This window comes from Beta vulgaris, chromosome 5 (genome assembly GCF_026745355.1).
Source record: "Beta vulgaris subsp. vulgaris cultivar EL10 chromosome 5, EL10.2, whole genome shotgun sequence".
NCBI classification, from domain to species: domain Eukaryota; kingdom Viridiplantae; phylum Streptophyta; class Magnoliopsida; order Caryophyllales; family Amaranthaceae; genus Beta; species Beta vulgaris.
The window spans coordinates 577,631-591,618 of NC_079206.1; the positions used below are offsets into that span (position 1 = coordinate 577,631).

Below are 13,988 nucleotides of genomic sequence, written 5' to 3' on the forward strand. Positions count from 1 at the left end.
ATATGATGATTTTGAAAATCAAAAAACCAAAAAATAAAAAACCACAGTAATACCGAACGGGCCCTAAGCTGCTCATTTCCACAAAAAAAAAAAAAAACATCTTGACCCATAGCAAGCTGCAAGTAGGGATGGTAATCTGTATGGTTCATTGTGATCCAGCAAGATTTTATAAACCAAGACCGAATTTTTTTGTAGTAGAACAAAACCAACCCCATATCACTTAGTTTGCGGTAGCGGATCCAGGAATTTGTGTATGGTTGGTCACAGTGACACAAATCCGCAATACAACCAATGACCAATACAATAAAGAAAACCTTGATAGAAGTTCAATTTTAAAGCAGTAACTATTATATTACAAACATGACCATGATATTAAACAAATCAATTTTTAAAACTATGATATTAGAGAAATGATAATTATTCAATCAATTTTCAAATCATATAACATGCTAGTTGCTCTCTAAACCAAATTTCTCCAATTTTCATTCCAATATTTATTCATTCAAATCAATCATTCATAGCCAAGCTTTTAAGCTGCTTTTATAAATGAAAAGTTATTATAATTGTTAGTTCAAATTAAAATTTTTACATTTATCTTGGCATTACTGAGCTTAATAATAGAACTATGATTGAAACAAAATTAAATTTTTAACTGATGCCTTGAAACTACAAAACAGCCCCTATCATTTCTTCTTCTTAAGAAAAAAGACATAGAGAACTTCAAGAACTCTCTAAGATTTTCGATTAGAACCACAAACTAATTAAGTTACTTAGTTTCACTTGCGATTATAAGTTGACCATGCATAATTCATTGATGATTCATGAGATCCCGCCAATGCCGGGATCATCACAACTATTATTACTATTTTAGTATGGCGAGAGATGACTTTTGGGTGATGATTTCATGCACGACACATATTCTAACTTTCTGCGTGCACCGCCTGCTTCAGATTGTATGACGACGAATTAAGATTTGCTCTTTAGCATTGATCCACTATATTAAATTTGGGGTACAAGTCATTAATGCACAACTTGATCACTACGACACAAACCATTCTACTTATTTTTTTGATTACTCGCAGTTTAGTCTCTTCCTTTGACACCGTAATAATACAGTCAATGCACCAAAATATTAATAATGTACGACAGCACATTTTGGAAGGTAGGAGAATCTTAAAATCTTTGAGAATACATATGATACAAAAGCCTAAAATGATTGATCCAAGTTATGCATGTAAAACTTATACTTCCGTGGTATTTTATTTCTCGCATCTTTTACCAATTTTGGCAATTCCTTATTATTTGCATTTTTTCTATTTTTGACAATATATTCTCTCGTTCTCTCTTCTAGCAGATGGGGTCTCTTTTTTAATCTCTCTATCTGTCTCCTCAACTTGATTCTTGTGCAAAAGAAAACTATGTAAATAATAAATGAACTAAAAAAGTATTTCAAAAGTTTTATTTGAAACCTAAAGGTTTTCATATCGTAAATCATCTAGAAGACTTGAATTTGTAAAACGCGGAAAACTCATGTTGGCTTGATAGGCCAATGTAGACTTATTACAATTCAAACAAACAATTAGCAGTAGTCCTTCAAACCAATCACTATCAAATGCAACAATGCAGGAAGATATAGCATTTCAAGGTGTCAATCAGAACAACAAATTAGAGTTGATTCGGGTCCCCCATTATTTTTAGATAGAATTTATTTGAAGACGTTGTAGATGTGGCCATGTCACGCTTTGTCCCCCAGTTCTTTGTATTGTTTGAGGTCTTATCTCTCATTTTGCAACAACATAAAATACTTAATTTTCTTTGGCTTTATAGTTTATAATACTATCAAATTTTGTATATTACGGCATGGTTAATTCTTTCATCAAAATTATGCACACAAGCAATTTAGTGATTTCATAACACTTCATTATTATGTCATATAGTCAATGAAAGATATAGCGTGCTCTCCATAATCACCTGCTTTCTCAATCTAGAGTTCTTACTTTCTTTCTGACGACCCCTCTTCACTCAAAGGCATCTTGTGCCAAGTTCCATGAGAGCTTCATATGTCTCCATATAAGAATTTCACATATAGTTCCATCAGGGCCGGCCAATGGCCTGCGCAAACAGACCATTAGCACAGGGCCCCAAATATTTGAGGACCCAATTCTCAAATATTGCAGCCCAGCTTTTAAAAAAAAAAATCTTACAGTTCTCTGTCTTCCTTCTTCCATCTCGGCGTGTAAACTGCAAACATGAAATAAACCACGTTCTTCTCTAACTTTCCCTAATTTCTCTTTCCAATTTTCAGAAATTGGTTATCTTTTAAAAATCTTCTAAATTCTTAAATTCTCAATTTCTCTTAACAACTTTCCAAAATTCCCTAACTCATTCCTTATTAACCGTAACCTGTGAAAATATCAATTCTAATTTCTCCATTTAATCTTCAATTAACAACTTTTTTTTTTTACTCTTTATATATTTCTAACTCATTTATATTGTTTCATTAATTATCAATTAGTTATGAGACAAAAGAAATTGAAATTCATACCTTCAAAATTTTGTTATTTTTTGATTTCTAGAAATTTGGGAAGGAGAAGAAACCAGATTCGTGAAGTCGTAATTTGTGAAGAACTGAATATACCTTTTGTTTCTAAATATTCGTGAAATTTGAGGTCGAACTGAAGAACTGAAGATTCGTGAAATTTGCGGTCGACCGTCGAACTTCGAAGAAATTGAAGCAGAGAGATAAAAGTATGAGACAGGTAAATCCTAAATTCTAAATATCTACACTAATTATCATTCACTAGGTATTCGATTGTTTTTATCAATTATCAATTTTTTGTGTTTAATTTTTGGTTTGAAATGGTTAGAATTTTCTTACAGTAACTCATGGACATTTGCTTCATATGAACTTGTTGAAGGAAGAACACGATTAGTACTGTTACTACTGTACAGCTGTACTAGTCTACTAGATGTGGCTCCCCTCAAAAATAAAAATAAAAAAGTCTGCTAGATGTGGCATGTGGCATAGTGGCAGCACCGTAGCAGTTATGACCATATGAATTGTTACTCACATAGTGTCTTAGTGGCTTTATAGTTTTATATTTTCAGTATATGTTATTTGTACTATAAGAGTAGAAGTAGTATTATAATTTGCTTCAAAAAGCATTAGAACAATAGCTTCTTTTATGTAGGAGGTTAATAATAGTTTTAAGTTGTATTGAGATTTTATTTACAAGGTTAATAAAGTAGTTTAAGTTTTCGTGGATTCAATTTGTAAAAATATAATCGTATTTTGATAATTTTTTTAATACATATTTTTTTATTAAGAAAATAAAAATTTTCTAAATATAAGGGGCCCAATTTTTAAGATTAGAACAGGGCCTCTAAAATGTTTAAGACGGTCCTAAGTTCCATTATGATGTACTATATATTATGTTATAATTAATCAATATCGATGCATTTCAGACGAAGCTAATGCTTAGAGTATATTTGATCGATCACATAATAAAACACTACTATTTGGGCTAAACTTAATTATAGATGTACCAAATTCTTTTACCTTACAATCAATCAAAGCTCCCATTTACTTATTTAGATTTGAGATCTTGCCGGCCGCAAGCTAGCTCAACCTACCGGCCATGTGCTGGACAGTATTACTTAATCATTTCATAATTCATATTCATCCAGCTAAATGTCTCAACATAGAATTATTCCTTCACATCATCAACATGCTTGCAACCTATAAATATCTCAATCTTCCTGTTACTTTTCACCATCAAACACAAACTATTAATTGAATTCTCTGTGTTGAGCTCTTTTTGCATATAACACAGAAATTAAGCATTACTAAAAACAAATTATCAGCAATGGCCCCAAAAAACACAGCCTCAGTTGCTCTCTTTCTTGCATTGAACCTTGTTTTGTTTAACCTTGCCTTCTCTTCATATGTAGCCCGACCTCTTAAGACATGCCCTCCTGATACCCTTAAGTTGAATGTGTGTGCGGATGTGCTTGATCTTGTTCATCTTCGCATTGGATCTCCTAAAAAACAGCAGTGCTGCAGCCTTATAGGTAACCTCATTAACCTTGATGCTGCCGCTTGCCTTTGCACCGCGGTTCATGCCAATATTCTAGGCCTTCTTAACCTCAACCTCAATGTTGATCTTACTGCTCTTGTCAATCAATGTGGATGCACGCTACCTACTGGGTTCCAATGCCCTCCACGCCGTGCTTAATTTTACCTTAGCTTCTTATCTGATAACTGTTGTATTATTTGATATATGGGCTTCCGGTTCCTTTTATTCGCGTATTATCTCCATGTATGGTTCATTTAACTCCAGTTTTAAAATTTTTTCTATTTTCTGTATTTGTTTATGTTGTGCGAGATTGATAATAAAATTACTTGTTTTTGTTTAATGGCAATATCTTTATACGGAGTTGATCAATTTCTCATCGTTAGTTTTCACTTGCGATTGTAAGTTGACCATGCATAATTCGTCGATGATTCATGAGATATCATCTATGCTGGGATCATCACTACTATTATTACTTTCTTATAGTGTGGCGAGAGATGACTTTCGGGTGATAATTTCATGCACGACATGTATCCTTAATTTCTGCACCTCTTGCTGGTTCAGATTAGTGGTGGAGTCAGAATTATTAATTAGGGATAGCATTAAAAACTACTAAATAACGATTCATGATACTGAAACATAATTCACGTTAAACACTTATAACCCTCTTTTAAAAAATTGGTGCGACACTCTATAAACTATTATAGAAAATTATTTCCGATGACTTAAATTTGGTCCATTTACAACTTTGACATCCCATATTTAACATTTTACTGATGACATTGTAACTACCATGAACCATTTTTTAATAAGGGTTAGGTTATGTTAACTAATTTCATTAGCAGCAACCAACAAGGGAAACAAAACTAAAATTAATATCCTATCTAAACTACTATAATTTCCTCCATGTTTAATTGTTACCCGTATATTTTATAGTAGTAATAATGGATAAATAAAAAAGTACAACAAGAACTAGCAATAAACTTGCTACGCGGAATAATCGAACCTAGGCTGCTGCAACTCAATAAATACATCTTGTAAAATAAACCCACCACTGCGACACAAGAACTGCACGAGCACTAGTGAAAAAAAAACTCTTTTGCTACATTTCAAATGCTACGGTTTAAATAAAAACGGAGTACTTGGAATTATAAAAATAACAAAATTTAAAAAAATGTAAAATGAGTCAAATGCTCCAGTTAACCATAGCATTTGAGTCATTTAACAACTTGAAATAAAAAGCAACCCCTAGCCCCTGGGCCGGCTATTCTTCCAAACTTCCCCGCATCCCCAAATTTCTCTCTTCTTAAATCGACCCTCTCTCTCAACCGTTCTTCACCCACTGAAAACCCTCAAATCCCTAATATCTCACCTCCCTTCTCTCCAACGGCTCGCTTACATTTTCTCTCCTCAATACGACTCTCAATCATTCTTCTCATTTATTTCCTGCATTTTTATTTTCGATTCTTTTTTCCTTCTCAATCGCATGCGTAAAAACCCCTATTTTTCATCTCGCATTTGGTGTTTTTTTTTCGATGAAATTAGAGTGTTAATGGCTTACATTTGTGCTGCTGATTGTGACAAATTTGTGGAAAATGTGTGCAAGAATCAAAATGTGGAGCTTTGGAAATATGTCATTTGCTCGGAGACTCACTTTGAAAAATTCAGTGTTAATGGCTTTGCAAACCTATTGGGATGATTTTACCCAAAAGTGTTTTCAAGAAGATAAATAGTATATGACCCACGACATTTGATGCACGGGTCCCGTGGACGTCTAAAATCGTGACATATAGCCTTCAATTTTGACCGTTTTAGCGCTACTCTGGGCCCGATCATATTTTTTGCCGAAAACCTTCCTATTGGGTGGGGGAGGCCTTATAATGCATCCCGAGTTTTTCGCACCATCTGAATTGCGCCGGAATGCCACCAAACGACCCATTTATTATTTTGTCGTGCAACCATGGAATGACCCCGAAACGGTGGTAAAATACGTTTTTCTGCCCGTTCAAAGCCGTGGGAGTCCTTAATATATCACATGTCCCCTTGAGGCATCCCACGACATTTGGTGCACGGGTCTCGTGGACGTCTAATAGCGTGACTTATAGCATTCAGTATTGACTGTTTTAAGGCTCCTCCCGGACCGGTCATATTTTTCGCCAAAAACCTTCATATGGGGTGCGGCACGACTTATCATGCATTTTGGCTGTTTCACACCATCTGAATTACCCCAGAATGCCACCAAGCGACCCATTTATTATTTTGTCGTGCAACCACGAAATGACCCAAAAATGGTCGTAAAAGTTATTTTTATTCTCGTTCCTAGACGTAGTAGTCCTTAACATACCATCCCATGTCCCATCAAGGCATCCCACAAAATTTGGTGCACGGGTCCCGTTGACGTCTAAAAGCGTGACTTATAGCATTTAATTTTGACCGTTTGAGGCCTCCTCCGGACCCGATAATATTTTTCTTTGATAACCTTCCTATGGGGGTGCGACATGACTTATAATTCATCCCGGGTGCTTCACATATCTGAAATCCGCCAGAATGTCATCAAATCACCCATTTATGCCCTTTCAAAGTCATGAAAATCCTTAATAGAACATCCAATGTCTCCTCGAGGCATCCCACGGCATTCGGTGCACAAGTCTTGGAGACGTCTAAAAGCGTGATTTATAGCCTTCAATTTTGACCGTTTTAGTGCTCCTCCAGGCCCGGTCATATTTTTCTCCGAAAACCTTCTTATTGGGTGAGGCACGACTTATAATGCATCTCAGGCGCTTTGCAACATCTGAATTGCCTCAAAAAGCCACTAAACGACCCATTTATTGTTTTGTTGTACAGCCACGGAATAACTCCGAAGCGGTCGTAAAAGTTGCACTTATGCCCATTAAAACCGTGGGAGTCCTTAATATATCATCCCATGTCCTATCGAGTTATCCCACGGCATTTGGTGCACGGGTCCCGTGGACGTCTAAAAGCGTAACTTATAGCCTTCAATTTTGATCGTTTTAGGGCTTCTCTAGGACCGTTCATATTTTTCGCCGAAAACCTTACAATGGGTTGGAGCACGACTTATAATGCATCCAGGGTTTTTGGAACCACCTGAATTGCACCGGAATGCTACCAAAAACGACCCATTTATTATTTTGTCGTGCACTCACATAATGACTCTGAAACGGTCGTAAAAAAATGTATTCTTATGCCCGTTCAAAGCCATGGGAATCCTAAATATATACTAGCTCATGTCCCCTCGAGGCATCCCATGACATTCAACGCATGGGTCCCGTGGATGTCTAAAAGCGTGCTTCATCGCCTTCAATTTTGATTGTTTTAGGGCTCCTTTGGTCCCGGTCATATTTGTCGCCGAAAACCTTCCTGTGGGATGCGGCATGACTTATAATGCATCTTGGGGGCTTTGCACCATTTAAATTTTCCCAGAATGCCATCAAACATCCCATTTATGATTTTGTTGTGCAGCCACGGAATGACGCCGAAACGGTCGTCGACGTTGTTGTTATGCCCTTTCAAAGGCATGGAAGTTTTTATTATACCATTCAATGTTTTCTCAAGGCATCCCACGGCATTTGGTGCACGGGTCCCGGGGACGTCTAAAAACGTGACTTATAGCCTTCAGTTTTGACCGTTTTAGTGCTTCTCGGGTCCGGTCATATATTTCACCCAAAGTGCTTTGCACCATCTGAATTGCTCAGAATGCCACCAAAGGAATCATTTATTATTTTTTCCTCCAGCCACGGAATGACCCCGAAACGGTAGTAAAAGTTGTTCTCATGCCCGTTCAAAGTCGAGGGAGTCCTAAATATACCATCCTATGTCCCGCGAGACATCTCACGACTTTCAGTGCACGGGTCCCGTGGACGTCGAAAAGCCTTACTTATATAGCCTTCGATTTTGACTGTTTTAGGACTCCTTCGGGTCTGGTCATATTTTCCCCCAAAAACCTTTCTATGGGGTGCAACATGACTTTTAATGCATCGCGGGTGCTTTGCACCATCTGAATTGCCTCCAAATGCCACAAAACAACTCATTTATTATTTTGTCTTAAAGCCATGGAATGACCTCAAAACGGTCGTAAAATTTGTTCCAATACTCGTTCAAAGCCGTGGAAGTCCTTAATATACCGTCCCATGTCCCCTCGAGACATCCCACGTAATGCAAGAGATTCTTATAGAGTGGCAGGGCTGATTCAGGTTGTCCTGGGAAGGTGGCTTGTAAGGAAATTTGCAAGTCTAAAAAAGAGGGAGGGATTGGCATTAATAATCTTCAAATGTGAAACATGGCTGCCATGCAAAAGCATGTATGTATGATAGCTACAAAAAAAGAGAATTTGCGGGTTAAATGGATTCACTCCATCTATTTGAAGGACCATAATTGGTGGGATTACTGACCAAAAAGTGGAGATAGTTGGTATTAGAGAGCCATTTGCAAGGTGAAAGAGATAATAAAAAACATGGCCCAATATGCAATCAAACTTAGCTACAGAAGCTTAGTTAATGCTAACAGAGGGCAAAGGTTGTTTTGTGTAGACTAGGAATACCCAAACACAGATTCATACTCTAGTTGGCTGTTTGGGAGAGATTGAATACAAAGGAAAGATTGTTGAAAATAGGTACTTCCCAAGATGTTAAGTGTCTGCTTTGTGGTATGGAAAAGGAAAGCGCCAACACCTATTTTTCAACTGTCATTTCAGCAAGAGATGTATTGAGAGGGTGTCTAACTCGCTGGACATGGATAAGAATCCAAAGACCATTTCAGAGATGACGAGAAGTTTACAGAGGAAGCAAACAAGAAAATTCAAAAGGGGTGTTCATTATACAACCTTATTGTGTATAGTATACCATATATGGCATGAAAGAAATATTTTTTTTTGGAACTATCAAGGAGATGTATAGATCGAGTCACATGTAGTATAAAACATGTATATAATAGAGTATGTAGCATCGTTTCTACAAGTATAAGTCATAGTGATCATAGCTGGTTTGTAAATCTCAAAGAGAGATAGGTGTATTTGGCTACTACTAACTCGTTTGTTTCTGATGTGTTCTGGCTTTGGTTTCAAAGCTTGAACTCCAGTGGTTCTGTTTTTTTGATGCAATAGTATCTTACCTTGTCTATCAAAAAAATATGACTTTACTTTTATAAACAAAGTGAGAAACTAATCAACTCACTCTTATATACGAATAGGATTACTCTTATAATTAAATACATGTGGTTAATTTTGTGAATAATAAGGGATACTTGTGTGATTAAATGAAGTTACTGGTATGAATAAATGAGGTTTTTTTTTATGATTGACATTACTCATATAATTAAACAATTGTACTCCATAAAATAATTAAAGGGTTACTCTAAAAAAAATAGGGTAAATTACTCGATCATATAATATTTTAAGGTTAGGCAAAACTATAAATGGGGTTCTCTTATAAACAAAATGAGGTTAATTTTATAAACAAAGTTAGAAGCTAATCAATTCACTTTTATGAATACATGCAGTTAATTTTTTGAACAATTTGAGTTACTTGTAAAATAAACGAGGTTATTATGATATGAAAAAATGAGGTTTTTCTAATGTTTAGATAGAATTACTCATAAGATTAAACATGGTTACTCATATGATTAAACAAGATTACTCATATGAGGACTATTATTGTATACCTTAATAGTGATTCTAATTCTAAGAATACTCACATGTGAGGAGGAGTGCTGAACCCATATTTGTTGTGCACATGTAAGTTGTCCCGCATTGGAGAAAGAAAAAAGAAAGTACCACAATATAAGCTAGAAGAGTTACTCTGAACTCTCCTCCTTATTTGATTGCCCAAACCCATTTTCACTTCTACTAGATTTAGAGAAACCGTGATCATGGAGGAGGGGCATGGTGGTTGGGAGTTTGGCAAGAAGAGAGAGAAATAATGTTCGATGATGAGGAATTTACGCCTGGATTTTAATTTATAGGTGTGGCAGGAATATACAAGAGTTTGCGTAAATCCAACGAAAAATTGATAAAATTTCGGTGTAACAATAGTGGCAAACAAAAACACGTTATTTTATTTTCAATCTCGTACAACATAACCAAATACTGAGAATAGAAAGAATTTTAAAACAGGAGTTAAATGAACCATACATGGAGATAATACGTATATCAAATAATACAACAGTTATCAGATAAGAAGGTAAAATTAAGCACGGCGTGGAGGGCATTGGAACCCAGTAGGTAGCGTGCATCCACATTGATTGACAAGAGCAGTAAGATCAACATTGAGGTTGAGGTTAAGAAGGCCTAGAATATTGGCATGAACCGCGGTGCAAAGGCAAGCGGCAGCATCAAGGTTAATGAGGTTACCTATAAGGCTGCAGCACTGCTGTTTTTTAGGAGATCCAATGCGAAGATGAACAAGATCAAGCACATCCGCGCACACATTCAACTTAAGGGTATCAGGAGGACATGTCTTAAGAGGTCGGGCTACATATGAAGAGAAGGCGAGGTTAAACAAAACAAGGTTCAATGCAAGAAAGAGAGCAACTGAGGCTGTGTTTTTTGGGGCCATTGCTGATAATTTGTTTTTAGTAATGCTTAATTTCTGTGTTATATGCAAAAAGAGCTTAACACAGAGAATTCAATAAATAGTTTGTGTTTGATGGTGAAAAGTAACAGGAAGATTGAGATATTTATAGGTTGCAAGCATGTTGATGATGTGAAGGAATAATTCTATGTTGTGACATTTAGCTGGATGAATATGAATTATGAAATGATTAACTAATACTGTCCAGCACATGGCCGGTAGGTTCAGCTAGCTTGCGGCCGGCAAGATCTCAAATCTAAATAAGTAAATGTGAGCTTGGATTGATTGTAAGGTAAAAGAATTTGGTACATCTATAATTAAGTTTAGCCCAAATACTAGTGTTTTATTATGTGATCGATCAAATATACTCTAAGCATTAGCCTCGTCTGAAATGCATTGATATTGATTAATTATAACATAATATATAGTACGTCATAATGGAACTATATGTGAAATTCTTATATGGAGACATATGAAGCTCTCATGGAACTTGGCACAAGATGCCTTTGAGTGAAGAGGGGTCGTCAGAAAGAAAGTAAGAACTCTAGATTGAGAAAGCAGGTGATTATGGAGAGCACGCTATAACTTTCATTGACTATATGACATAGTAATGAAGTGTTATGAAATCACTAAATTCCTTGTGTGCATAAATTTTGATGAAAGAATTAACCATGCCGTAATACACAAAATGACGCAGTCGGAAACTATGGAGATTAGCAAGCACTAATCTCGAATTAAGAACAAGCAGATTCACAAGCGATGAATCTGTAAAAACTCCGGAATCCACCAGAAAGAGTATAAACTCTGTGATATTATTAAAAGTCAAAAACTGCCTCCAAACATTGACCTAATAATGTTTAAATACGTTAAGCAAAACCCTAAAACGAAATTAAGGAAATAATTAAATTCGAAAATAATTAAAAAGCTGATTTCGGGCCTTAAACGGACCCGGATGGCCTAAAACGCCTGTACATCACAGCATAGCAACGAGTTTGACTCGTTGGGCCGTTCCGCTTCCGAAAAGGTATTATAATAGTCAATCGGACTCCGTCGGCCCATTTTCCGCAAAACAGTTCAGGCCTTTTTCCGCAAATCCTTTTCGAACTTTTCCGCTAGTCTGCCTACGTCACAAAATTTGATAGTATTATAAACTATAAGGGCAAAGAAAACAAAGTATTTTATGTTGTTGCAAAATGAGAGATAAGACCTCAGACAAGACAAAGAACTGGGGGACAAAGCGTGACATGGCCACATTTACAACGTCTTCAAATAAATTCTACCTAAAAATAATGGGGGACTCGAATCAACTCTAATTTGTTGTTCTGATTGACACCTTGAGATGCTACGATCTTCCAGCATTGTTGCATTTGATAGTGATTGGTTTGAAGGACTACTGCTGAGTGTTTGTTTGAATTGTAATATGTCTACATTGGCCTATCAAGCCAACATGAGTTTTCCGCATTTTAGAAATTCAAGTCTTCTAGATGATTTACGATATGAAAACCTTTAGGTTTCAAATAAAACTTTTGAAATACTTTTTTAGTTCTTTTATTATTTACATAGTTTTCTTTTGCACAAGAATCAATTTGAGGAGACGGATAGAGAGATTAAAAAAGAGACCCGATCTGCTAGAAGAGAGAACGAGAGAATATATTGTCAAAAATAGAAAAATTGCAAATAATAAGGAATTGCCAAAATTGGTAAAAGATGCGAGTAATAAATTACCACGGAAGTATAAGTTTTACATGCATAAACTTGGATCGATCATTTTAGGCTTCTGTATCATATGTATTTTCAAAAAATTTAAGATTCTCCTACCTTCCAAAATGTGCTGTCGTACATTATTAATATTTTGGTGCATTGACTGTATTATTACGGTGTCAAAGGAAGAGACTAAACTGCGAGTAAGCAAAAAAATAAATAGAATGTTTTGTGTCGTAGTGATCAAGTTGTGCATTAATGACTTGTACCCCACATTTAATATAGTGGATCAATGCTAAAGAGAAATCTTAATTCGTCGTCATACAATCTGAAGCAGGCGGTGCACGCATAAAGTTAGAATATGTGTCGTGCATGAAATCATCACCAAAATGTCATCTCTCGCCATACTAAAATAGTAATAATAGTTGTGATGATCCCGGCATAGGCGGGATCTCATGAATCATCAATGAATTATGCATGGTCAACTTATAATCGCAAGTGAAAACTAAGAAATTTAATTAGTTTGTGGTTCTAATCGAAAATCTTAGAGAGTTCTTGAAGTTCTCTATGTCTTTTTTCTTAAGAAGAAGAAATGATAGGGGCTGTTTTGTAGTTTCAAGGCATCAGTTAAAAATTTAATGTTGTTTCCAATCATAGTTCTATTATTAAGCTCAGTAATGCCAAGATAAATGTAAAATTTTAATTTGAAGTAACAATCATAATAACTTTTCATTTATAAAAGCAGCTTAAAATCTTGGCTATGAATGATCGATTTGAGTGAATGAATATTGTAATGAAAATTGGAGAAACTTGGTTTGGAGTGCAACTAGCATGTTATATGATTTGAAAATTGATTGAATAATTATCATTTCTCTAATATTACAAACATAATATTTACTGCTTTAAAATTGAACTTCTATCAAGGTTTTCTTTATTGTATTGGTCATTGGTTGTATTGCAGATTTGTGTCACTGTGACCAACCATACACAAATTCCTGGATCCGCTACCGCAAACTAAGTTATATGGGGTTGGTTTTGTTCCACTTCAAAAAAATTCAGTCTTGGTTTATTAAATCTTGCTGGATCACAATACACCACACAGATTACCATCCCTAGCTACTTGCAGCTTGCTATGGGTCAAGATGTTTTTTTTGGTGGAAATGAGCAGCTTACGGCCCGTTCGGTATTACTGTGATTTTCTATTTTTTGGTTTTTTGATTTTCAAAGTCATATAATATATGTCCAATAAATAAAAAAAAATTAATCAAATTTATTGGGAATATGATTATTTTTAAAACTAATAACTGAAAAGTGAAAACCATTTTTTAAATTTCCTGTTTTTGGTTTTTAGTTTAAAAAAAACTGAAAAATGAAAATAAAAAACAATAACGAACGGGCCCTTAGATATTATATAGAGTAGAGTTTCCATGCATCTTGGTCGAAATGTTACAAACGCAAATTGATTGACTTGGAATATCATATCAAAACTGAATGCTTTTGTTATCATTTTTGAAAATGATAACATAGCTCCCATTTGCATGTATGACTAAAAAAATCTATACATTTATCAAGCAAAACAATGGTTTATTTCGATTTCAATTCGGATCCCGCGGGCTGCTAGCTCAATATA

General features: G+C 35.5%; 1 protein-coding gene and 1 long non-coding RNA gene across 2 annotated transcripts; one reads left to right on the forward strand and one right to left on the reverse strand.

Annotated features, from left to right (window-relative positions):
• The first annotated feature begins 1,795 nt into the window (after positions 1-1,795).
• Positions 1,796-4,416, forward strand: LOC125497650 (uncharacterized). Its single transcript, XR_007274675.2, has 2 exons — positions 1,796-2,759; positions 2,881-4,416. It is a non-coding gene; the product is annotated as an uncharacterized LOC125497650 (long non-coding RNA).
• A 5,857-nt stretch (positions 4,417-10,273) lies between these two features.
• Positions 10,274-10,642, reverse strand: LOC125497963 (putative lipid-binding protein AIR1). Its single transcript, XM_048645701.1, has one exon. The coding sequence runs from the start codon at positions 10,640-10,642 to the stop codon at positions 10,274-10,276; it is 369 nt and encodes a 122-aa protein (XP_048501658.1).
• Between the last annotated feature and the right edge of the window lie 3,346 nt (positions 10,643-13,988).